The sequence below is a fragment of the Eubalaena glacialis genome, chromosome 11 (assembly GCF_028564815.1).
Source record: "Eubalaena glacialis isolate mEubGla1 chromosome 11, mEubGla1.1.hap2.+ XY, whole genome shotgun sequence".
NCBI classification, from domain to species: Eukaryota; Metazoa; Chordata; class Mammalia; order Artiodactyla; family Balaenidae; genus Eubalaena; species Eubalaena glacialis.
The window spans coordinates 116,771,359-116,797,230 of NC_083726.1; the positions used below are offsets into that span (position 1 = coordinate 116,771,359).

At 53.9% G+C, this 25,872-nt stretch overlaps 1 protein-coding gene and 1 pseudogene across 4 annotated transcripts; one reads left to right on the forward strand and one right to left on the reverse strand.

Annotated features, from left to right (window-relative positions):
- The first annotated feature begins 4,141 nt into the window (after positions 1–4,141).
- Positions 4,142–5,226, forward strand: LOC133100824 (cytochrome b-c1 complex subunit 10-like; annotated as a pseudogene).
- A 403-nt stretch (positions 5,227–5,629) lies between these two features.
- On the reverse strand, positions 5,630–25,872 carry BID (BH3 interacting domain death agonist). Of its 4 annotated transcripts, none has more exons than XM_061206110.1 (6): positions 25,811–25,872; positions 13,848–13,909; positions 10,270–10,471; positions 7,932–8,071; positions 7,012–7,224; positions 5,630–6,095 (listed from the first exon to the last, which is right to left on the reverse strand). In XM_061206110.1, the coding sequence occupies exons 2-6, from the start codon at positions 13,857–13,859 to the stop codon at positions 6,084–6,086; spliced, it is 579 nt and encodes a 192-aa protein (XP_061062093.1). In that variant the 5' UTR covers positions 13,860–13,909; positions 25,811–25,872; the 3' UTR covers positions 5,630–6,083. The 4 variants fall into 4 exon arrangements, with proteins under 4 accessions (XP_061062093.1, XP_061062094.1, XP_061062092.1 ...); XM_061206111.1 differs by lacking the exon at positions 25,811–25,872 and adding an exon at positions 24,559–24,614; XM_061206109.1 differs by lacking the exons at positions 5,630–6,095; positions 25,811–25,872 and adding an exon at positions 24,597–24,698 and having other exon boundaries at positions 7,046–7,224.

Here is a 25,872-nt window from a genome sequence, read left to right on the forward strand (position 1 = left end):
TACATTTAAACTCTGGATCCTCAAGCCCATTGGCTGAACGCACTGAAGCACTAACAGGAGCCGGTTCGATTCTGAGCGGCTGGCGGGAGGTCTGCGCTGCGGAGGCTGAGGTCTGCGTGCTCCACGGCAGAGGGGTAAGGCGGGGCCACGCTTTGCTCGGCAGGGACCCGGACAGCGTGGCCTTCCAGCACGGGGCTCCCGAGGGGTAGGACCTCAGCGTCCCCTCTGGTCGTGGACAGGAGGAGGGAGCGCCTAGTAAGGACTGCGGTGGTAGCGGCTCCCATGTTTTGCTGTGACGTTAAAAACGTTCTCAGCTGCCCACCCCCTTTTTGGTGGGGCTGGAACATCTGAGTCTAAGGTAGAGGGAGGATGATCATGGGACGCAGGTGTGGAGAGTCTCAGACTCTCGCCCTTTTGTCACCCTCGTTTGAACTGTTGTGTTGGTAGGTCCTGCAGAACTCTTAACTGCTGTATTGAATGTAATGATTTCTGATCACTTGGCAAAAGCCACTGAAGGTTTCTTGAGAAAAATACCAGGATTAAAGAATGCTAGTTTATGTTCTCTGTAGTCAAGTAGTGACAACTCCGGGGCCTCAGAAACCAGTCAGTCCCAGTGTGCCTTACGGGCATCAGCACCGCCCCCAGAAAGCTTCCTAGATGAAAAGCCATCTGCTGACCGTCTGGTTCCCAAAGGCTGCTCCCTCCGCTCGCCTGGGTCTCTCCACCTGGGTGTGTCCTGGGGGACAGGAACCAGAGACGTGGTTTGTGAACCGCAGCCCCTGTTCGTTTCCCGTAGAAATTCATTTCCTCAGTCTCTTGCTAATATAAAAGCCGTGCCTGTTCCTTGCCTTTTCCCTGAAGGCTTGACGTGGGGACAAATGTCATGCCCGTAGAATTTTTAAATTATTTTAAGAGATGTATTATAGAAATGAAAGGTATTGTAGGTAAGATTTTTTTCCCCTCTTAATTTCTTTTTCTTTTTCTTTTTTTTTTTTTTTTAATTATTAGCACCTTTAATTATTATTTATTTATTTATTTATTTGGCTGTGTTGGGTCTTCGTTTCTGCGTGAGGGCTTCCTTTAGTTGCGGCAAGCGGGGTCCACTCTTCATCGCGGTGCGCGGGCCTCTCACATCGCGGCCTCTCTTGTTGCAGAGCACAGGCTCCAGACGCGCAGGCTCAGTAGTTGTGGCTCACGGGCCTAGTTGCTCCGCGGCATGTGGGATCTTCCCAGACCAGGGCTCGAACCCGTGTCCCCTGGATTGGCAGGCAGATTCTCAACCACTGCGCCACCAGGGAAGCCCCCCTCTTAATTTCTTATGTCTGTTTACACAAACTTTCCTTACCGAGAATTTGACGTGGTCATTTCATCAAGAGGGGCTGTCTGGTCACTTTGTAGAAACAGCTTCTAGCCTCTGGACCAGTTCCATGCAGGCAGTATCTCATGTCAAGTCTCAGCAACACACTTGATGCCAGAAGAATGTGTCCTCTTCCCCAGAGGACCAGGATCTGCCCTTGGTGGAGCCCCCCGTTCTCCACGCCCTGCAAGGGTCGGCTGTGAGCTGGGCTTGAGCTCAGGGAGCATCTTTTTTCCTTTCCCGAAACAAGGGTGGTCCTTATCATCTCAGCAGAGGGGCTGAGCGGTCACAACACGCCAGGGGCTGTCGGAGGGCCTCCCTCGTCACGCTACCCCTTCGCACCCCCTCGGGGTCACTACTGTCCCAAAGGCGCCTGGCATCTGTGCGGCAGGCGACAGACAGTTTCTGACTCAGGTCTAGGCCTTCCCCAGCATCTCCCATCCTTGTAACCTGCAGAGGTACGGGCAGGTACCCTGTCCCGCGTGGGGCGGCCCGTGCTCTGGGGAGGCCGCGGTTGGGCAGGTGCTGAGCCAGCTCTGTGGGACCGCACGCGGGAGCCAAGGTTTCGTCAGTCTGTCCCAGCTGCTTACCGCACCAGGGGCCTCTCCCAACATGGACCTGGCGCCTGGCGGTTCCAGACCCGCCCCGCTGGACTAGTGTCTCCTTGGCTTCCTCGGGTGGTGTGGGGACAGGTGCCCGTCTGTGCCCCCCGGGGTACAGGGGGCGCCCACTCGGACACAGGCACGTCCTGGGAGCTGACGCTGGGAGCGCGACCTAATCGGGAAGTCAGTTGCTGAAGTGTTGATCCACGTCTCCCCTTTCTTTGCACAAGACAATTATTCCACCTTCCCTGAATCCAAACCAGCCTGTGTCTATACCGCAAGTGCTGCTGTAGCCCAGGGGGCTGTTCCCCAGGCATCCGCAGGGCCGCCAAGCCTGCCGCCCCTCCTGGCCACACCGCACCCTCCCGCGAGCTATTTAGAGCAAGTGTTGGCCTCCTTCCCCAGGGACAGTCAGAAGGTGGGCCCCTCCCCGTTAAGTCTGGACGATTTCTGGCGAGAGAACTGTACTAAGCGGCTGGGTCCTTGGTCAGCACTGAAGGAAAAGACAATTTATTATTTTCCTAGACCTGTGTTTTTCTTGCTGTCACAGTTCATTTCCTTCTTCAGGTTAAAAGTGCCTCTTTCTACCTGACTTGTTCCTTGGCTGAGGTCTGTGTATTACGGATTCTGATGCTACCGTCCCTCCGAAGTCCTGTGGTGAAACGGTCACCGTGGTAACGCCCTCTTCCCGTGTGAGGTTCCTCTGCTCTCCCGCACAGCTGGTTTGTGGGTTATTCCGGCTCCGCTCCCTTCGTCATTGGCCTTCTGTGCTCGCTGGGGGAAAGCAGCAAAGCGCAACTCTGTGAATGGTGCTCTGTTGCAGGCAGCGTTGGGAGCAGACACCGGAGGGTGTAATAAAATGAGCCTTGAAGACACTGACGACTCATCTTTCTGTTCACACAGTAACCCCCTGCCTCGACTCGGGAGGGCTGCTTCCAGACCATCACCCTTGTCATCTTAAGTACGTACCTATGTGGTTCGACTGCAGGTTCTGAAAACACGCTAGCAACACCCAAAGGCCCACTCGCACAGCTGGTGAACTTGCTGGAGAATAAAAGCGGCTCCGGGGCTGCAACCCCGAGAAGCAGCCCAGCAGTCAGTGCTGGCTTCTGAGGAGCCGGTCTGAGTACACCAGATGGGCCTCTGGACTTTCAGTGATGCCGAGCATCTTTTGTTCTCTTAACCATTACTTAATTCAAATAATTAAAAAGCAGAATGAAACGTTCTCTCTCTTAATTAAAAAATCTCAATTCTGTCCACGAGGGTTGTGATGTAAAATGCACCAATTTCCAGGATGTACCCGAGTCCTGGTGGCCAGGATGTGCTCAAGGCTGGAATCTCTGTATGGCGCTGGCTTGGGGAGGAGAGCGGGTCATCTTGCTTTATGACCAAGAAAGTATATCTGACTTGGTCTGGAAAAATTGACACCAATTGACACCAAACATGTATAAACTGCATTAAAACGGTGGCTTACTGTATTAATGTAAGCAAAACAGTGGCAGGTAAAGATGCTGTGACAAATTATTTATTTACGTACTTACTGCACCACGCGGCACGCGGGATCTTAGTTCCCCAACCAGGGATCAAACCCGTGCCCCCTGCAGTGGAAGCGCGGACTCTTAACCGCTGGACTGCCAGGGAGGTCCCTGAAAAATTTAAAGTATTGTAAGAGATAATCTGGGATTATCTGGTGCTTTAGAGCTCCTTTCTCTTCCATTAGTTTATAGAGTTGACTACTTGAGTTTAAATTGCTCCTGGGCCTGGAAGAAAGTATCTCCCTGCTGAGACACATTGTACTGACTGATCCCTGTGTCTGTGTTCATGTGTGATTCACCGTGTTTCCACGGTGACATGAACCCTTTAAATCTGGAAGATTGTTTCCAGAGGCGCAGCCACGCCTACTTGCTTTTAGGACTTGCCGCATTCTTCAGGTGTCAGCCTGAGACCCAGCCCTGGGGTGCTGTGTCGGATGCTGAACCATGGAGTCATTTTTCTTTTCTCGTAAGTTTAAACTCAGGGAACAGGGAAGTGGTTTTGGTAACAACGTATTTATCAGTACTTAATTACTAGTGTTCATGTCCTTCCCCAGAGCATCATGGTCACAGTAACAAGGGCGTTTCTGTTACTGGTGATGTGAGATCTGGACCCTACCCACCACCGCACTTGGACGCAGACCAATCCTAGGAAACACTTCGCGCTGGGAACAGACCGGGCTTTGTTGCTTCCAACAGTAAGTGCTCCCGTTTACTCTGGTGCTAAGTGATTGCGTTTTGTTATTCTTTTTTTTTTTTTTCAAATTTTATTGGACTACAGTTTTTTGTTTTGTTTAAATTTATTTATTTTTGGCTGCATCGGGGTCTTAGTTGCCCCGCGGCGTGTGGGATCTTCGTTCCCCGACCAGGGATCGAACCTGCATCCCCTGCACTGGAAGGCAGATTCTTAACCACTGGACCACCAGGGAAGTCCCTGTTATTACTTGTATACTGACTGTGTGTCTAGAAAAGGGAGCCACCACAAATGCTGAATTCTTAAGTCTAACTGTTCTTTCATCTTGTATGCCTAGAAACCTGTTCTCTCCATAAGCAGCTTCATAGGTGCAGATGAGCTGGGGGCATGGCTGGAAGATGAAAGTGTAAGATTCTTCACAGACATTCCCCACAGGACGGATGCAGTAGCTTCTCCAGTAGCTTAAAATTTTTATCAAAACCTTGACTTCTTGGAAAGGGAAAAGGGTGTGCATTTAGTTACATGATTTTGGAAACTGGTCGACATAGGCCTTGAAATCACCTCCACATCTTTTAACTGCCTGTGGTTCCTGACTCAAGTAAAAGGAAATCACGGTGAAAAAGTCAAACACGTTTTGAGGTCTGATTTTCCTGTTGTTTGAGTCCAGAACCTCTTGTGCTGCTTGGTTTTTAAACAGGAAGACTGAGTGCGCCTGAGCCAGCAGGGCTGGGGTCACCCTGAGCCGGAACGGAGCCACGATGCTGAGCAGGTTCATGGGCCGTTGCTGCCGCCAGCTGGCCAGAAACTGGTCACCCACAGTGGGCCTGCGGGGCGCCATGGGAGCCGTGGGGCTGGTATGGGCCACTGACTGATTCTGGACCAGGTGCCCTACATCAACGGCAAGTTCAAGAAGGACGATTAATGAAACCCATCCCCTTGGACCCCTCCGGTATCTGGTGGTGCTGCCTTCTTCCATCTGCATGTGGAATGGCCCAGGCTCTTGGGATGGACCTCGAGGAAATACACGATGAGAGAGAGATTTCCTGTGTTGGTGGAAATAGCTTTGGTGTGTGAACACACACAGCATTAAACCTCTCTGTGAAACCTTAAAAAAAAAAAAAAAAAAAAAAAAAAAAGACCACTTCCTTACTATGAAGGTGTCCCTGTTTTGAGGGGAATTTTTCACTTGTAAGAGGTCCATGCATTCCCTCTCCAATCCCTGGTCCCCTCACACTTGGCACTGCCTGTGGTAACACCACCACCACCACCACCAAGGGTGCACTTTTTTTTTTTCTTTCCTGCGCTGCACGATATGTAGGATCTTAGTTCTCTGACCAGGGATCAAACCTGCGCCCCCTGTGGTGGAAGCACGGAGTCTTAACCACTGGACCGCCAGGAAAGTCCCAAGTGGGTTTTTTTAAAAAACAAAAAAACATTAAGTGTGTTCTTTTTCTTCTGCCTTTTATTTGTCAATCATCTGCTTTTATTTTGTTGTTCTTTTTTTCTTTTTTGACTGCAGCTTGTGGGATCTTAGTTCCCCGACCAGGGATCAGACCCGGTCCCTGCAGTGGAAGCGCAGAGGAGTCCTAACCACTGGACCACCAGGGAACTCACGATCTGCTTTTAGATCTGATTTTCAGGCGGGGACCTTTCCAGCGGACATTAGGTAAAGGCACAGTGTGTGGATGGATGTAGATGACGTGAAACGTTCACACGTGTACGTGAAGAAATTCCTAAATGGTCCCTGGCTTTAAAATGGTGAGAGAGACACAGCTGTCATCTCGTGCCTGTCTTCTCTGAGCATGTTGACGTGGCCGAGGCTCCATCTGTGTGGAGACAGCTACACTGCTGTCACCATCTCAAGTTGTAACCAGTCGTGCTTTTGCTGAGTCGTCCCTTCAGTCCATCTCCTGGAGCAAGAAAGGACAACAGCCGGGATTAGCCAGCCTCCCTCCTGAGCCAGGACCCTAGACCTGAGCGTCTAGGGCCACAGTCAGCAGAAGTGCAGCTGGGGCTTTGCAAACAAACACAGCTTTCACCAAGTCCCTTATGGTGCCAAGAGGCATCTCAGTGGGTGCGAGGACTGGACCGAGGTTCTGTTTCAGCCCCACAGTGTCCGGAAGCTGTTAACAGAGGCTTATCTCCTTCCAACAACAGCTCAGCTTGGTTTCACAACAAGTTGGGGTTTGTGTTCTCCCTCCGGTTTTTATTTTTAAAAGCCCATGTAACTGAAGGCCACGCAGAGAGAATGCTTTTAAGGCTCATCAACTACATATTAAGAGGGTCAGACGCCTGACTCCCGACACACAAAACCCCAAAATTTACAGATAAGATACATCCACTTTCCCTTCCAGGTGGTCTGTGAAACTGAAGCACCAGACTTTCTAATCCCCTGGGTGGAGGACAGATGTGTGCAGTTTTTACCCCCTTTGGACCGCTCACCCTCCTTGGTAAGCATGTGTTTTAATTTAAATTAATTATACTCATTTTTGTGACAAGGCGAGGCTGACAGCAGCCTGGGGAAGCCCAGCGTGGGCCCCTCCGGCCCTCTCTCCCGCCCCCCAGCAGCTCTCACAAGCCTGTGAAGGGTGCACAGTCGGCCTCCGCTGCCCGGCGACAGCAGCTCCTCTCAGAAACAGCCGGACTCCCAGACGCAGGACCAAGCCTTTCCTCCTGAGCAGGAAGGGCCGTGACCACCTTCCCTGGGGTCTGTCCCCAGCAGGCGGCCCTGCAGTGAGGGTCCCAGAGCTCAGAGGGGGCCGGGCTGGGGAGAGGCGGACACCAAGGGCGGTTAAGAGCCCAGGAGCTGCCACCACTGGCTCTTACGTTTTGGACTAAGTTCCTCACGTAGGCGAGAAGGTTCTGGTTGATGAAGGTCACTGTGGTGTGAAAGACATCTTGGAGCAAAGCTGGCGAGTGGTCGGCCACCTTTTTGGCCACGAGCATGGTCAGCAGGAGCAGGGTCTTCTCGCGGTCCACGTCTGCAGGGTAGAGCTGCATGAGTTGTTCCAGCGCCGCCGCCAGGCACCGCCTCCTGTCCTGCACGGGTGGAAGCAGAGGCGCGGTTACCAGGCCTCCCGCGGGGAGGGGGAAGTGCTGTAAACAGCTGAGGAGGCCAGAGGAGAGAAGGAGGCCAAGCAAAGCCAGGGGCAGGCGAGGCACCCCCCCCCCCCCCGCAGCGGGTCCTCATCTCCTGCTTCGAAGGCACCTGAGATCAAGGTCAGTCACTGCCCAGGGGTCCGGCCCCGGTACATGGGGGCAGGGAGGGGGATGGAGACCTCCTGCCGGGAGAGGCCTCGCGGACCGCCACACCGGAAAGGACCTTCCACGCGCCAACACGTGGCAGCAAGAACAGCACCAGCAGCCTGTGTCTGATCCACGCCAGCCAGCGAAGCTCAGAGGGAGGCTCCCTGACAGACGGGCCTTCCCGGAGGCAGGAGGCTCGACCCGCCGGGCCCAGCCCGAGGGCGTTTCTAGGTCGCGGGGGCCCCGCAGCCTCAGCAGTCAGAGGAGTGGAACACGTTGTTTCAGGAAGAGTCACATCCGTCTTGTTAATCTTTGGGGGGGCTCTGTCCCCACACTCTCTCTTGAGTCTGACTTCAGGTTTTCAGGTGTCAAGTGACTTTTTTCCGAGAGACAGTTCGCCAGGCTGACTCTCTCCAGCAGTCACGAGCTGAGCCACGTCCCTGGATGCTGGTCTGTCTGCCAGGAGGCAGAGGACAAGCCCCATGGGTTTTCTCACTCACCTCCTCCGACAGGCTCCTGTTCCTGAAATGCACGGCCAGGCCAGCCACCAGCCCCGGGCGGATGCTGCACTCCATCCTGTCCCCAATCTGGGCGAGCTGCCTGGCGATGTCCCGGACCACTTCCTCCTGAGTCTCAGAGTCTAACAAACATGCAGACGAGGGGGGTTCAGATGATGCCCCGCTCACACCCCGCTCCCGCTCCACCCGCTCCAGGAAAGGGGTGGGTCCTGCATCCACAGTCCAGTGAGGACGGTGTGAACACGGGACCAGGCGCAGGGGCCGGGCGGGAGAAGGACCTGTGATGCCGGGGTAGCCACAACCCGGGCTCGAAGCCCAGCGTCCAACGGCTGTCGGCCGAGGAAGCGGTCAGGACAGAGGCTCCGCAGCCTCTCGTCCTGGACTCTGCCTCCTCTCCCCCCCAACCCCTCCCCAGATGCCACGCTCTTCCTTCCCGGACACCATCTGAGCCCCTCCCCAGAACAGAAGCTTCCAGGGGCTCGGGGGTTCCCAGCTGTGGGCTGAGTCCCGGGTACACAGCTGGGGACACGGGGCGCTGAGTGATCAGCCCCCTCGCTGCTTCTCCCCGCAGCACAGAAAGTGTACTCGCCCCATCTCCAGCCCCCCTCCGCCCGTCACACAGGTGGAAGGCGTGTGGCAGCCAACCCTGCATCGAGAGAGTTGTTGGCATCGTTTTTCCAACAGCATTTGCTCACTCTGTGTCTCTGTGTCACATTTTGGTAATTCTCGCAATATTTTAAACTTTTTCATTATTATATATTTGTATGGTGAGCAGTGACGTCACTGCTTCAACGCGCTGCAGGCTCAGAGGATGGTTAGCATGTAGCAATGAAGAAGTACTTTTAATTAAGGCACGAATGCTGTTAAGACAGCGCTATTGCACACCGAACACACCTCCGTGTAGTGTACACGTAACGTCTACACGTGCTGGGAAACCAGAGGGTCCAAGTGCCGCGCCTTCTGGTCTGGACCCCAACCAGCAACCTCACCCACCTGCCCACACACTCGTCGCTCGGGGTCTGGGTGGGCGCCGGCCCAGGACCCCCGCGGGCACCAAACTCCAGGGGCCGGCGTAACCTCATGCGATCACCTCCACCTAATACAACGCCAGCGCACAGCAAATTCAAGTTTTGCTCTGGGGAACTTTCTGGAAATTTTTTCCCCAAGTATTTCCAACCTGTGGTTGGTGGAATCTGCCGGCAGTGCCTGCACAGCCCTGCACGGGCCCGGCTGCAGCCCTGACCTCACTGAGACGTGTCTGTGTGACCCCAACACGAGCCCTCCTCGCCCCGAAACCTCCCACTACCCGCCCACCTCTGCTTGGGGACAGGTCACCACTCGCCTGCCAAGACCTCCTCGACCTGGGTCGACAGCCCGGCCACGCTCGACCCCATGGTCCCCTTCGCGGCCCGGCCCGTGCGCTTGTCCTGACCCGCCTCCTGCACAGCCCCCCACGGCCCCGCTCTCCCACCTCCTCCCGTCCAGCCGAGCGAACAAATCCACTGACAAGTGGTGGCCAGGCCTCTATTCTGCCCGTGGCTTCCACACCCCCTCAGGCTCCTGACCACGCACCGCTTCCTACCCGAGCGCCCACCCTGCCCTGTGCGTCCAGTGAGGCTCCACAGTCTGAGGGGGGCTTGGTGCAGACGGGGGCCACCGGGGCAGCAGGCCTGACAGCAAAGCTACTGCTGCCCCTTCCCAAAGGGGGCCTAAGGCAACCCTGGCTGGTGGGGACCCCCTGCCGCGTCGCCGGCCACCTGAATTAAGACAGATGGGGGCCCAGAGGCCGGATCAGCCGCGAGAGGGCAGTGACACCCCCCCCCCCCACCAGGCGGCGGACTCCAGCCCAGGCCTCCCGGGAGCGTCGGGAACACCTGGGAGCCTCCCCCCCGAAGCACAGGCTGGTTCAGGAACCCGACAGAATTCCTCAGGGAGGTCCAGGGTGTGCTGTGCCCGGCCCACCTCCAGAGGGGCTCCCAGCCGTCAGCTCCCAGCGGCCTCCGTGGAGGCAGCACTGGTGGCAAAAGCTGAGGCCGGGAGGACAGGACGCACACCTAGAATCTGCCGCACACGGAGGATGGCCCGGCCCAAGAAAAGAGCCCCAGGTCCCCGCTGCCCTGGTGACCGTGCAGATCATCATGGCCATGACATACACAGGAGTAAAGCGTGGGCGCTGCACAGATGCAAAGAATCCTCAGGAACCCAAGTGGGTTTCAACTGACTGGACTCGGCGAGGCCTGCTCCGCTGTACACGGGGTGGACCTGTGCCCGAAGGCCCCACAGTCCGGATCTGGGCCGTGGAGGCTGGCCCGGCGCCTACCTGTCTCTGCCGCCCCCTCACGGAAGTGGCTGCACCAGTTGCCATCCGTCTGCAGCTCATCGTCGTGGGCCACGCGCACGGGCAGCTCGTGGCCCAGCACCTCCAGCTCTTGGTGGCAGCGGGAGTGCGGGCAGCTCTGGAGGAAGGCGAACACCAGCAGGCTTGTGGTGCGCTCGTCCTGGGGGCTGGCGCCGTTGCTGACCTGAGAGGAGAGTCCTGTGGGAACGTGGCCCCGGGCCAGGCAGCCGGGCCCGGGAGGGCCTCCCTGGCCCGGGGCCTGGACACCCTCCCAGTGGGCAGGGGCCAGTCCGCAGGGCCACGTACAGATGCCGAAAAGCTCCAATTCTGCAGAAGGTGGCCCACCTGCCGGCGGCCAGCTGGTGCGCCCCGGGGAGGGAGGTCAGGCACGTATGTGTCTAGGTGCCATCCTGGCTCTGCACGCCTGCGCCGGGCCCCGCATATCTCTTACCAACCAGAGCCCACGCTCACTGGGAGTGCATCCAGCAGTTAGAAGCTCATCCTCTGCCATCATGTCCTTTGTGGGCCCAGGAGGAGGGTGTTGTGCAAAAGCAGATTTTCAATACAGCCTGGGCAGTAGTGACCACAGGCAACACCTGCCTCTGGGCAGGCCTGGCTGACCTCAGGTAGATAAGCCCTTGGCCAAGCCCATGAGCAGCACGGGGGCAGCCAGGAGGGCCGCTGCACGTGGCAACAGGAAGGCAAGTGCAGAGCAGGGCCAGGGGTGCTCAGGTCACCCCCAGACCTGGGATGAGAGGGCATCGTGAGAGGCGAGGATGCCGAGACCGCCCAGATCAACACACGCAAAACACACGGCCTGGGCTGGGAGAAGTCACGGGGAGAAAGTGAAGGTGCAGGTAAAATTTACTTCTAAGTCCATAATGTTTTTCATTAGAAAATACTAGAAAAATATTCTGATTAGGAAAATCAGAAAACTTTGAGAGGACAGTTTTTAGAGGACAAATTGTTTTAAACAAAATGCATAAAATAAGGTGCTTATGTATTGCTATTCAGCCTTTACTTCTCCAGAATTACTCCTAAAAGGGGGAAAATGTATGTAAAGCTCTACTCTACTAAATCTTCACAGTGAGGCCAGTGGCACAAGGCAGCTGAGAAACTCAAGAACGTGCTTCGGCTCTACCTCAGGAGACGTCCCGGTCAGGAGAGAAGAGGGGCTGAGGCGGGGCTGAGGCAGGGCTGCGGTTGAACCGTGTCCCCCAGAGACAGGCCCAGGTGCTGACCGCCAGAACCTGAGAGCAGGACCTTATTTGGAAATGGGGTCTTTGCAGATGTCACGTTAAGGCCAGGTCATCCTGGATTGGGGCCCTAATCCCATGACCCATGTCTTTACAAGAGAAAGGGGCCGACTTACAGACACACACAGGGATGCCAGTGCAGATGGAGACCGGAGCTGGAGAGGCCAGAGCGGGCTCCTCAGAGCCTCCGGAGGAACCAGCCCTGTAACACCCTGATACCAGACTCGTGGCCTCCAGACACTTCAGGAAAACACCCAGCCGTGGGGTTTCCCTGCTGCAGCCCCAGGGAACTGAACCAGGCCGTCTTTTTCGAGAGGTTAGTAAACAGGGTCCAGAGTCTGGGTGTGTGGCAGCGGTTGGCAACAGCTACGCCAGGTCAGGTATCAAACCCAGGTGCAGTGACCTCTGCCTTTCCCCCCGAAACACAAAGAACAGAAGTGGCCGGGCGAGAAGGAGAGCATCCCGTGTTAGAGGGCTCAGGCCCCGGAGCCAAGCGTTTAGTGCCATCCGGCTGGGAAGCGTGTGGACTCCGTTCTGAGCATGTCAAGAACAGGCTGGCCTGGACTCCCAAACAGGCAGCTGGCCCAGAAGACCAACAGCATTTCACACCAAGAACAAGCAAGGCTGGTGACAAGCCAAGGATGGACGAGTGATACAAGCTGAAATAGATGTCTCAGAAGGTGGAAGATTGGATAGTTGTTTATCCTTTTAGGTCACAGGGGAAAGTATGTTAAGAGAAATGATCAAGACTTAGGAAATCTTGTCGGACATAATACAGATTTCATCTATAGGAGGCAAAAATAACTCGTGCTATAAAATCAGTTCCAGTGCAGAGAAAACGATGGAGAGCTGTCCAATGTGTGTGATAAACTAGACTAATCCTGGTGTCCAAACCTGGAGAAGACAGCACCAAACAGTAAAAACAAAACAAAACAAAACAAAACAAACATCAATCTCATTTTCTTTTTCTACCTATCAAAAAAAATCAAAGAATGCTACGGTATAGATGAACAGCACCATACAAACAGTAAAAAAAAAAAAACAAAAACAAAAACAAAAACCAAACCAAGCCATCATGCTCAGTGATATAAGCCAGACACAAGAGGACATGCACTGCTTCATCCCTCTCATCTGTGTGGTCCCTGAGGCATCAAATGCACAGAGAGAAGGGGGCGGTGGTGGCACAGCGATGCGAGTGCTCTTAATGCCACTGAGCCGGACACTTAAAAAAGGTTAAAATGGGGACTTCTTCCCTGGTGGCGCGGTGGTTAAGAATCCGCCTGCCAATGCAGGGGACACGGGTTCGAGCCCTGGTCTGGGAAGATCCCACATGCCGCGGAGCAACTAAGCCCGTGCACCACAACTACTGAGCCTGTGCTCTACAGCCCGCGAGCCACAACTACTGAGCCTGTGTGCCTAGAGCCCGTGCTCCGCAACAAGAGAAGCCACCAATGAGAAGCCCGTGCACCGCAACGAAGACCCAACACAGCCAATCAATCAATCAATCAGTAAAAGGTTAAAATGGTAAATTTTACTGCAATTAAAAACACCTGGAAACAAAATCAAAGGGGAAAAAAGTCAGAAAATCTATAGCAGGGTGAAATTTCTGACGGGGGAAGAGGAAGCTGCTGGATGTCTCACCATGAGCCTGACTGTGGGGCACGCCTGTGTCTCGGTTTTCTCAGCTTGAAGGAAAGAAAGGGGCAAGCAAAGCCCTGGGAGTGTGTCTGCCCTTTCCCCCTGACGTCGTCAGGAGAAGCGGCACCTGGGCAGCTCCCGAGACCTCTTCTGCTCCAAGTAGCTGACGTTTCTCCTGAGCTGCTACGCTGGGAACCACACGGCTCCCAGGCCTGCAGAGGGATGTTTGAGAAGCGCACACCAAGCCCCCAGGCGCTGTCTGCTCAGAGATGCAGAAACCGGGCCAAGCTCGTGAACCACCTAGTAAGTCCTCAGGCCTGTGGCCGCCCCCATGGAGCTGGTGGGGACACGGAGGGCCCTGGGCTGGACGCCCGAAGATGCCGTACTGCCTGGCAAAGACAGGAAGGAGGTGAAGAAGAGCTTCTGCTGGGCCAGGCGCGACTTTCTCTTTTAAACTCGCTCAAAGCACAAGGCACCGTTTAGGCCCCATCCTGCTGAGGCAGGGGACCGGCCCACGCAACCTCGGCGACACTATAGCTCTGAGCCCGTGCTGCACAGGAGCGGGCGGAAGCGGTGAGGGGACGAGAGGGTTGTCTGCCCTGTGCTCCCCGGAGCTGGGACCCGAGGCTCCGCCGCCCACACCCCCAGGACCACCGCCCGTCTGACCTTCGAGTCCATGGCCCAGGTAGCGTCGTGGGCTCCGGCTCACAGGGGTGCGGGTCGGCAGCCTGGAAGAGGACACACACAGGGTGGGTGCAGGGCCCCGTGGGGACACCCCTCCAGGACCCCCAGGGAAGAACAGGGAGCCCTGCTGCCCTCGCCCGCCCACCTCAGCCCAGCCCCCAGCAGCCTGAGCTCACTGGTCAGGCAGACCGGGCCGTCTGCTCCCGAACCCTCTCCAAGTCAATACAGTACTTGGAGCGCCGGGCTCCCTCCACGGAAAACACCTGGACGTTTCCAGGGACCTGCTGTGTCATTACCACGGCCCCATCACCGCTCTCCCCACCGACCCTCCCCAGCTGCAGCCCCAGAACACCGAGTGGGTGGGAAAACGAGGCGCGCCTGGGCCCAGGGCCACGTGGCTGCAAGGGCTGGTGAGATCAGTCTTGCACAGAAAGATGTGTATAAAGAAAGAAAAGAATGTGTATTTGACAGTCACACAAAAGATTCAGGCTTCCAGATGGCATATAAATCCACACTAAATAACCTGGCAGGCATAAACAACTGAGCAGACAAAAGCCCATCGGAGACTGAGTTTAAAAAGATTATGCCCCCAACATGGAAAATATAAAAGAATGAGAGCTGTGTGCATCGTAGAGACGTCCAAACAGACCGGAAATATTTCTGCAGAGCAGTCTCAACAGAACAATCCCGCGTTAAAATGTCTGCACCAGTGAATGTGCGTTTACACACAGTATTAGGCTAAACCCAATGAATCGGTCCTTTTGTAGGGCAGTAACAGTCAAATTTGGAACTTCCATATGGTTCCTAAATACACAGGGGGTAAAAAGAGAACCACCAGCTCCTCTCCAGGGAGAAAGGGCAAGGCTTCCCCCCCGGGGAGCGCGGGCGGGGGCCTTGGGGGCCTGCATCCCCAGGACCCAGGCCACCCACCGGGAGTCGGATGAGCCCACCCTGGGGCCGGGCAGGCGGCAAAGGACGCGGGTGAACGTGGAGGGGCAGACAGGAGGCAGCAGGACGCCGGCCCGAGGGCCTCCGCGGGCCTCCAGGGCAGGAGGCAGAGCTGCAGGACGACGTGCCGTAGAGCAGGCCCCTGCGGGAAAGGCCGCAGACGCCAGCCCACGTCCACAGTCACAGCCTCGCCTCCACCGCGCCCTCTCAGGAACGAGCTTCCGGAAACCAGGGAGGCCGCCATCCAGGGGTAACTCACCTAAAATCTGCCTTCCGCCCGGACCTGCCCTCCCCACTGTCCCCGCGGCCCTGATCCACGTCCACATCGCTGACGCTGTGCTCATTTCCCGCCTCAACACATACTTCCACAAAATGTTTTAATGCCTTTACGTAAGTGACCCTTGAACAACGCGGGGGTCAGCGGGCACAGAATTTAGTTGTATCCGCCATCTGCATTCTCCAATTCAACCAGCAACAGCCCGTGGGGCATTTACTAGTGAAAAACATCCCCACAGAAGGGGGACCCATGCAGTTCAAACCCTTGTTGTTCGAAGGTCACCCGTGCATACGTGTCTTTATGGCTCTCCCTCTATGTAAGGATGTAGAATGAGAGCAGGACACGGATGCTGACCCAGACGGGATGGATCCACAGGAGAAAGTGCCTCTGCAGGACGGCTGGGCCCCGGTGTTTTCCTCAGAAAGACAGTGGGTTTGGAGAAGGTGGGTTTCCTTTTTATTCCTTCTGAAATGAACACTTACTAAAGATTTTATGTAACTGATTATTTAATGGGGGAAACAAAGATGTTAAAACCACTCAAAGAGCACACAAGCACCCACGACAGAGCACCTGTATTTCTATGGACAAATCACCTGCATCAGCATCCGTTTTCTGCAACTTACAGAGGTGTAAAATAGCTCCAAGACAAGAAAACCAGAAACGGTGAGCTGGCCAGAATATCCAGGTTTTTTGCCCATTTCAGAGTCTTTCACAGATTTCCTGACAGTCTCCGGACTGGTAATGATCTCAAAGATTATTCTTTGACACACACAAACAGGGCGGGTCTCAGAAGAATGCTAATTAGCCAGCCAGGCCTCCTAGGTTTCTTTTGCAGATTTAGATTAAACAACTACTAATGCCACAAGATCAGCTTCCGTCTGGAAATTCTCACCAGGAAGCTCAGGCTGGACTCTGCTACCCCGAGGGCGGGCAGGAGGCCAGGACAAGCAAGTCCACAGGCTCCACCTGCGGCCCCTCTAGATGTGTGCAGAGAAAAGGAAGCCCAGCCAGGGGAACAGGGGCCACAGATCCAGACACTTGCACGTGGCAGAGACTCAAATGCAGGCAGGGGGTGGGGAGCTTTGCAGAGGAGGCCGCGGGGGAAGCAGGGGGCCCGCTGGCCGTGGCTCCCTGTGCCATGGCGTCCTCTGCGTCGCCCCACGTCGGAGGCACGAACAGAAAGGAGAGAAGCTGTCAGGTATCAATGGAGTCCTGAAGTTATTTTTAGCTTCCTGGACTGTCCCAGAGAGCACTCTGACTTGACCTCCCGGGCTGGTGGTCACTGGGGGGACTGGGGGAAGGGGCCGGGCAGGCTGCTCTGCCACCGTCCACGCGTATATTCAGTCCCGGCCTCTCTTACTCGGGTCCCCACTTATCTCAGATTCCTTGGCCTGCAGGAAGCGACCTTCCCACCACGGAGGACGGGGACCCCAGGGCCAGACTGGCTTTCCTGGGGGGCTCTGTAGCCTTCACTCCCTAAAGGCAGCTCAGTTCTGTGACAAGTGGCCTGTCACAGTCGATCACACAAGCATCATTCAGAAATAGGACGTTCTGAGGAAGGCTCTCAAGTTGTCCAATTATATTACATCCTGGTAAAAAGAACGAAGGACAGTAGGCAGTTTCTCAAAAAACTTATACACAGAATTACCGTCTGTTCTAGTAACTCTGCTTCCGCGTACGTGCACACCCATCCTCCTGGCTGCGTCACTCACAACAGCACAGGTGGTGACAACGCAACATCCACTGATGGGTGAGCGGATGGACGCAGTGTGTCCATCACGCAGTGAGTCTTGTTTAGCCTCAGAGGGAAGGAGATGCTGGCACCTGCTGCACAGGGCGGAGCTTGAGGACACTGAGCCGAGGGACGTGAGCCCGACGCACAAGGGCAGCTGCTTCCTGAGTCCACCTCTCTGCTGCAAAGTGGACCGCTGGCCCAGGGCGGGGGCGGGGCCGGGGGCGGGGCGGGAAGACGAGAGGGTCCTGGGGAGGACGGGGGTGGTGGCACCTCAGTGCGGGGGACATTCACAGGTGGCTACAGTGGAACATTTTATGTATATTTTACCACACACACAACAAAGAAGGAAATTCTGACACCTGCGACAACGTGGAGGAACCCTGAGGATGTTACACCGAACAAAACAAGCCAGACGCAGAAGGACACACACCGTCTTGTCCCACTTACATGAGAAATCGTGCCTGTTTTCTAGAGAATTATTAATTCCTATTAATGCCACTGAGCTGTACACTTAAAATGATTAAAACGGTAAAATTTTACATATATTTTACCACAATAAAAAAAGTTTGCAAGAAAAAACCCCCCACAGAGTCTTCTTTTTGAACCTATGCAAATAGCTGTACCATCACACAAAAGGAGGAAACTTAACAAGAATTCTGTCAGGAAGAACTAGATGTCATTTCCATCTACCAAATTTCTATGGGTTATAGACAGTTGAAGAAAGAGAAAGTTTCGTGTGTCTAGAAAACAGAAATGAAAACGTCAGCAATATTCCGAGCAAACCACCAGTTTCCCACCTTGGTCTGTGGGTCCCAGCAGCTGCGCCCATGCCGTCTGCATCCAGAAGAGCCTGGAAACCCTGACCTGCACCCTGGGTGAAGCTCTGAGTTGTTGAAGCCAGGAGAACACAAAAGCCTGTTTGTGAAGTATCACTAGTTCAAAGTACCTGGTACCAGTCCTTTCCACAAGTCTCTGATTCCGTCCTTCTTTGCTGAGGACACACACGAAAAGCTCCAAGTCATCCCCAGAGGGCACAGGCTGCTGGGGGTGATTCACGTGTTTCTCTAACCGACAACATCAGAACGGAAGGGGGTCAAATTCTCTTTTGGGGTACACTACGTAACAAATGTGATCAGTGTTTCCCCTGAGAATAAAGGTGTCCCCATATAGCACACAGCTTCTGAAACATTTAAATGAGTAACGTTTTCCTGTAAACATAACCAAAGCAGCCTCACAACAGTAACACTTCAAACAAATCTGATTAATTGTATAATCACTCTCTTTATAAGGTGAACGGCCTTTGGGATTCTCCAGGGGCACTCTGGGAAGTCTCAATGATAGTTTTAGGTGTAAAAGATATCCTGAAAACATTTTTTTTTCTAAATTCAGGGTCCGTCCAACCTTTGGAAGCTCTGTCAGAGTCCACTTGGGTACTTAAGACGGGGTCACGGATGCCTGAGAAACAGGACATGGTTATCAATGAACGAAACTAAGAAAACCTTAAGCTCCTCATAAGTGATCAACTTTTGTTCTTAGTGGGGCTGTTTTTCCCCTTAAAACATAAAGCATCAAAATTTACTGTTTTCGGGACTTCCCTGGCACTCCAGTGGTTAGGACGCCGCGCTTCCACTGCAGGGGGCGTGGGTTTGATGCCTGGTCGGGGAACTAAGGTTCCACAAGCTCCGCGGTGCGGCCAAAAATAAACAATTAAAAAAAAAAAAATCTCGTTTTGACAGTAAAGGAGGCAAGACCATCAAAACAAGCAAACTTTGCTAAAACTGTGAGATTTCATAGCTTCTTCTCAGACTCAGACATTTAAGAGATTTACAAAAACATGAAACAATGTTCTCACTAAAAACATTGTTTTGTAAAATACAGTATTTAAAAAAAAGTTCGTTAAGCAATAGGCATTGATATTTTCAAACAAATCAACAATATTTGAAAATTTTCTCCAGTTTTACTGTCTCACACAGAAAATAGATAAAACCCACTTAATCAAAAGCTTTTCAGGGTCCTCAGTAATTTTTATGTGTAAAAGAGAGACCAAAAAGTTTGGGGGGGGGGGGAAAAAGACCCCCTTTCCTTGAAAATAAAAGCACATATACAACAGTTTTGCTCTGTCATCCATTTTAATTACAACTCAACCCAAGTGACTGACCTTCCTTCACAGAGAACCAGGTGCCCGGGTGTCACAGCTCAGACGCTATCTCCAGCAGCACGCGTGCCCTGGGCGTCCCCACGGTGCAGACACGCTGAGCGACACCAGCCAGAGACGAAGCCTCTGCTGAGGACACTGAAAACACTTGAACTTACACCTGGTACCCAACGCTTCGGTATCCTGTCTTACTTAGAAATTACCTAGGTAGGCAATGATTGCCATCATTAACTCAATTTAATGTGCGTCCAAGCTGTACCCTGTAATACTGTTAAAGTAAAAACAATGTCAGAATTCTATTCAACTTAGTTGAAAACAAATTTACATTTCTCTTAACTTTAAACATCATGTAAGAGTAATATTAGCTGATTTGATAAGTAAACCTGTAGAAGTTTGGGGGGAAACCAATTAGAATAAAATGTATTATATCAACATTATATTGATATATTGAATATTGATTATTACATGTAATCAATATTAAGTATAATACCGATAAATCAGAGAAAAGACACAGCTTTTTAAAGCCCCAAATTATTGATTTATCCTCATTTGCCAAAGATTTATCTTAATTATGTGAACCTGCATTCTTTTTTGTGATATAGTTGCTGTATAATATAAGTTACAGGTGTACAACATAGTGATTCACAATTTTTAAAGGTTATACTCCATTTATAGTTATTATAAAATATTGGCTATATTCCCTGTGGTGTACAATATTATCCTTGTAGCTTATTTATTTTATACATAGTAGTTTGTACCCCTTAATCCCCTCCCCCTGTCTTGCCCCTCCCCTTTCCCTCTCCCACTGGTAGCTACTGGTTTGTTCTCTGTACCTGTGAGTCTGTTTGTAAACCTGTATTCTTAAAACGTTTCTGAGTTTGGACTTCCCTGGTGGCGCAGTGGTTAAGAATCCACCTGCCAATGCAGGGAACACGGGTTCAAGCCCTGGTCTGGGAAGATCCCACACGCCGCGGACCAACTAAGCCCGTGCACCACAACTACTGAGCCTGCGCTCTACAGCCCGCGAGCCACGACTACTGAGCCCGCGTGCCACAACTACTGAAGCTCGCACTCCGCAACAAGAGAAGCCACCGCAATGAGAAGCCCACGCACCACAATGAAGAGTAGCCCCCGCTCGCCGCAACTAGAGAAAGCCCGTGCACAGCAACAAAGACCCAAAAATAAATAAATAAATAAAATATGAGTTTCTTTCTGTGCATTTTAAATTTTTTTAAAGTCTAATGCATTTAAATTATTAGAAACGAGATTTCCTGATTTTCTGGAAATTTTAGAAATACTTGATTTATATAAGCATTTATTTAGGTCCACAAGCCAATGAGAACAGAGTTCCTCCAATTTGAGACACTTCACAACCTAACTCCCTAATGATGAGAAAACGTTTCGCACATTTACACACCAAGAGGCCAAGGCCTTGCTGAATTACAGACCCACAGGGCACAAGGCGTCCGTCCCACAACTTCAGGGCCAGGTCAAGAGTAAACACAGAAACACCAAGGCTCACGGGTCCGGATGTCAAGGAGTGGTTCTCCGTGGTGGCACAAAATTCTGAACTGAGCTCAAAAGAGACCAAGGACACAAACCACAGTCTGACCACCCAGATCCTCTGTCGTCTCCCGCTCAACACAGGGCAGACCTCTGACACCTGCCCACAAGGACCACAGTCAGCGAAGGCACCAACGGAGTAACTGGTCCACATGTGCAAACACAAAACCCAGCCAAACACAGGACAGAGGGAGCCATTCCACTGGCCCTGAGACGTGGCCTCTGGGGGCTGAAACCCACTGGCACACATTCAGGGACGGCTCCAAAACTGCCAGCCAAAGAAGAGGGCGAAACCATGACTTTCATACAAATACAAAACAATAAAATGAACACATGTCCAAGATTTTATTTATTAGCTCATTAATTAATGAGGGAACCAGTAAGATAGATGATAACAACCAGTTTCTAGATAATGTGGATTTCTAAGGCGGCCGCCAGGTCTGCTGAGATCACATAAGACAGTCCTTCCCCGAAGCGGGTGAACAGGGTCAACGCAGAGCCACAGGAGGCCCAGGCCAGTGTCCACGTGGGCCCCTTCTGACGATTCGTGGCGGGGTGGGAGCTGCCGCTCACCCAGAACACAGTGTGACCTCACTGCCAGCCCCTTGCCACCTGGATTCGCCAGGACAGAAGCTGGAGTGTGGACGCCGGTCTGTCTCTCTGGCTCCTTTGCGCCAAGCTCTCCGTCCCTCAGGCCTCCCCAGACGCTGGGCACATCCTCAGAAACCCCAGTGCCTGCTCCGCTCCTCGGCCCTCCCCTCCATCCCACAGGCCTGGGAACCACTGGCTTTCAATCCTGGCTGCACACACTGGGAGCAACCGAGAGACTTTAAGATACTGATTTGACATGATCTTACATATGGGAAAGCCCCAGGAATCCACTAAAACACCCCTGGAAGTAATAAATGAGTTCACCAGCGCTGCAGGACACAATCTCTGCAAGATCTGTTGTACTTCTACGTGCCAGCAATAAACAACCCAAATATGAAACTGAGAAACAGAACAGCATCAAGAGAAATAAGGTACTTCAGAATACAATGAACAAAAGAAGTGTAAGACTTGTACAGCGAAAACTACAAACATCGTTGAAGGAAAGTAAAGACCTAAATAAATGAAATCACTCCTGTCCATGGACTGGAGGATGTATTCCGTTCCACCAGTGGGACCGCCCAGACACCCACGGACCCAACACAGTTACCCTCAAGCTCCCAGCTGGCTTTTCCGCAGAAAGTGACAAATGGCTCCTGTTTCATGAGGAAATGCAAGGGGCACAAAATAGCCAAAGTAAAAAAGAACAAAGCTGGCGGACTCACACTCCCCAACTTCAAAACTTATGACTGAGCTACAGTAATTGAGACAATGTGGTACTGGCAAAGGATAACCTCACAGATCAGTGGGCCAGAAATGACAGTCCGTAAATAAACCCTAATATTTATGGTTCATCGACCTCTGACAAAGGGGCCAAGACCAGGGTAAAGAATAGGCTTTTCAGCAAATGGTGCTGGGACAGCTGGGTATCACAGGGGCGAAAGCATGAATTTGGGCCCCTACCTCATATCATATACAAAAACTAACTCAAAACATATCATAGGCCTAAATATAAGAGCTAAAACCATTAAAAAAAAAAAAAAACTCTTAGAAGAGAACAAAGGAATAAAACTTTATGACCTTGGGAGAGGCAGTGATTTCTTAGATATGACACCAAAAGAACAAGTCATACAAGAAAAAAATAGATAAACTGGACTTCTTGAAAATTAAAAACCTTTGTGCTTCAAAGGAAACGATCAGTGAAAACACAACCCACAGAATGGGAAAAAATGCTTGCGAATCATTTACCAGACAAGGGACTTGTACCCAGAATATACAAAGAATTCTTGTTAACAACAATAAAAAGACAACCCAGTTAAAAATTGGGCAAAAGATTTTAATAGGATCCAAAGATATACAAATGGTCAACAGGCACATGAAAAGATGCTCAACATCATTAGCCACCACGGAAATGCTAATCAAAACCACAATGAGAGGGGAATTCCCTGGCGGTCCAATGGTTAGGACTCTGCACTTTCACTGCTGAGGGGTCGGGGAACCAAGCTCCCCAAAAGCCACGCGTGCGGCGCGGCCAAAAAAAAAAGAAAGAAAGAAAGGAAAAAAACCCACAATGAGATACCCCTTCACACCCACGAGGACGGCTAGAACCAAAAGGATAATAGCAAGTGGCAGCGAGGATGTGGAGAAGCCGGAAGCCTCATACCGTGCAGGTGGAAATGTAAGATAGTGCAGCCACTTTGGAAAACAGTTCTGCAGCTCCTCAGAATGTTAAACAGAGCTATCACAAGAGCCAGCAATTCCACTCCTAGGCATGCATATATACAAGAGAAATGAAAACACACGTCCACACAGAAACTTGTACACGAATGTTCATCGTGACATCATTCAAGGCAGCAAAAAGCCGAATGTCTATCAACTGGTGAATGGATAAAGAAAATGTAGTATATTCATAAAACGGAATATTTATTTGGCCATAAAAGGGAATGAAATTTGAAACACTGGATGAACTCTGAAACATTATGCTGAATGAAAACAATCTAGTCAGAGAAAACCACAGATTGTATGACTCCATTTATATGAACTTCCCAGAATAGGCAACTCCACAGAGAAAAAAGTAGATTAGGGTCACCTGGGGCTGTGGGGATAAGGGGACTGGGGGGTGATTGATAATGTGCGTGGTTTCTTTGGGGGCTGTTGAGATGCTCAAAAATTAGATTGTGGTGATGGCTGCACAACTCTGAGAGTAAACTGGAAACCACTTTAAATGGGGAAATTTTATGGTATGTGAAATATCTCAATAAAGAGGTTTAAAAAGCAGCCCAAGGGAGGGTGGAATAAAGAGGGGGAGCCACCCCGTCACACAGGCCCCAGAAGTGAAACCCACCCCCCAGTGCGAAAAGCCTCCGAGTCCCAGTGTCCTCGTCTCCCGCCGCCCGACCTGCCCCGGCCCTGGCCGAGAGGTGTGCGCACACGGGGTGCGGCAAGACGGCCCGCAGGGGCCGGTGTGCCGGGGGCCGCTCCAGAGCGTCGAGGTGGGCCTCTGTCCCAACAACCTCCCTCGCCTTGGAGCCAGGGAGAAGAAAAGGGATGTCCCACGGCCCTCCTGGTGACCCGGACCCCTGGCCCCGGAAGAGGCCTCTCCCCACGCGTGGCAGCCCCGCTCCCGGCCGGCCGCCACATCCTTCCACCGGGGCAGAAGGTCCCCGGGCCCCACGGCACTCGTGTGCCTGAAGGTGACCAGCCCCTCTTCAACCTGCTCTGTGACCCAGAGGGGACTCGTTTCCTCCCCACCCGCGATGACAGGACACTGAGGGAAGGGGATAACTGCAAACGAGCCACTTCCTCACTGTCTCAGTGGTGGCTTCTAGGACCCTGGACACAAATACACACACAAAAGCCAACCGAGAACTCAATCTGCAGCAGAACCTCCAGAAGTGGTTGCTCTGCGGTTCTCATGTCCGCTGTTCACTGGAAACTTCCCCATTCAGCCCAGCACAGGCAGGAAGAGGAGGGAGGGAGGGAGAGGAAGGAGGGAAAGGACCGGGGAGGGCTCTTGGGGAAAAGGCCCAGAGAGGGTCCACGGCACCGCCCCACGCTTCCCCCGCCCCCGAGGCTGCAGGGAGGGGTCTGCGGAAAGGCCAGGCCCTCCCCACCACCACCCCGGGTCTAACAGGTGCAGGGGAGCAGGGCTGGGACGTGGGGCGGCGGCCGGGAACCCAGGCAGCGCAGCCCCGCAGGGAGAGCCGGGGCTCTGGGGCGGCAGGGTACTCAAACGTCTTCGTCTCGGATCAGCATTCGTCCAGACACAAAGCTCTGCCCGCGTGTCCCGCCCAGTGAGCTCCGCATGTGCTTTGGGCGAGCACATGTGTGACCCCCGGGGGCCCAGGTGCTGCTGTCAGATCCTGTGCAAGGGAGGCCCAGCGGGGTGGGGGGCACTGCGGGCCTCCACTCCCTCCACAGCCCCCACCTGACGTCCGGCCACCAGAGGCGCAGCCACAGAAGCACCTGCCAGAGCTCTGGAGCGAGGCTTCTCAGGGCCGACAGTCCAGACGCGGCGTCCCAGGCACCTCCGCACGACGCGCGCTCCTCCATCGGGGCACAGGCCCCACCCCTCCCCCGCCACAGGCAGCGCCAGGCCGGTCCCCCTCCTCCTTGCTCCTGGGTGCCGGGGCTTCCGGGCAGGCCGCTCGCATCTGCAGTGAGTGGGACCTCCAGTCCTGGGTCTGCGAAGGCCCGGGAGCAGGGCCCCTCCCCCAGCACTCCCGCACTGCTGGCAAGCTTCTATCCACCCCTCAGAGTCCACCTCGGATGGCCTGACCTCCTCAGACAAGACTTACGGGACCCCGCCCCTGTTCCGGCAGCTCTCTGCTCCAAAGCTTGCATCCCGGTGTCCCACCGTTGCCATTCCCACCACACAGCACCCTGTCCCGCGGAGTCTTCTCTGGGCCCAGCCCAGAGAACTCCGTCCTTGGACCCCAGCGTAAAGGCTGCCCCGTGCGCTGCGCTGAGCTCCTCCCTCGGGGCAGGAGGCCAGAAGCCGCCCCGCGGAACGCCCCATCCTCTTCCCCGCGGTGCCTTCCTAGAGCCAGCTCAACCCCTGCAGCCGGAGGGCTCCTCCCACCCTCCCCCAGTTCGAGCGCAGACCCTCTTCCAGGGACAGTCACCCGTGGCTCCCGGCGGGCTCAGGGTTTGCCCGGAGATGGCAGGGACCCGGGCCCAGGAGAGCCCCCGGCCCGACCTGCCTGCGTCCCGACGGGTGGGATGGGACTGGGAACCACGTGCCCCTGCTGAAGCCGCCGACGGAGGCCTGGGCAGCAGACAGACCCGCAGGAGGGGCATGGCCGGGGCGGAGTCGCCCGAAAGGGTCTCAGGGGTGAGGCCCCCCTCAGTGAAGACCACCCCCTCCCCCGTGAGGGCCATCCCACCCCGGCAGCGCAGCGCGTCCCGCTCGCTGGATGAAAGAAACGCGCCCCACGCCCCGCGCCCGGCCTGCTGGCTGAGGGTCTCGGATCTCTCAGGGTTTCCGGTCACTAAGTCACTCCACAACCCACGTCCGCCGCCCGCAGCGTGTCCAAAGCAGCGCGAGCCGGGGAGGCGCCTCGGCCCGCACCCGCGTCTGCCTCACGCGGAGGGAGCAGCGGGACGGAGCGCCCGGGGGCAGGGAGGGGGCGGCCCAGAGGCAGAGGGCGCGGGGACTTGGGACGCCCGGCAGCACTCACCTCCCACTGCGGCGCCAGGCGGCGAGGCGGCTGCGCACTGGCCTCGGGCGGGAAAAAGCCGA

What these genes read in the sequence shown, in the direction of transcription:
- BID (XM_061206109.1), bottom strand. Translation starts at nt 24,683, where the DNA reads ATGGAGGAGCGCGCGTCGTGCGGAGGTGCCTGGGACGCCGCGTCTGGA. An exon ending in TCGCTCCAGAGCTCTGGCAG is followed by an intron (nt 13,910 to 24,596) that starts GTGCTTCTGTGG and finishes GTCCTCTTCCAG; the next exon opens with GCTGCCGACCCGCACCCCTG. An exon ending in ACAGGAGCCTGTCGGAGGAG is followed by an intron (nt 7,225 to 7,931) that starts GTGAGTGAGAAA and finishes CCACCCGTGCAG; the next exon opens with GACAGGAGGCGGTGCCTGGC.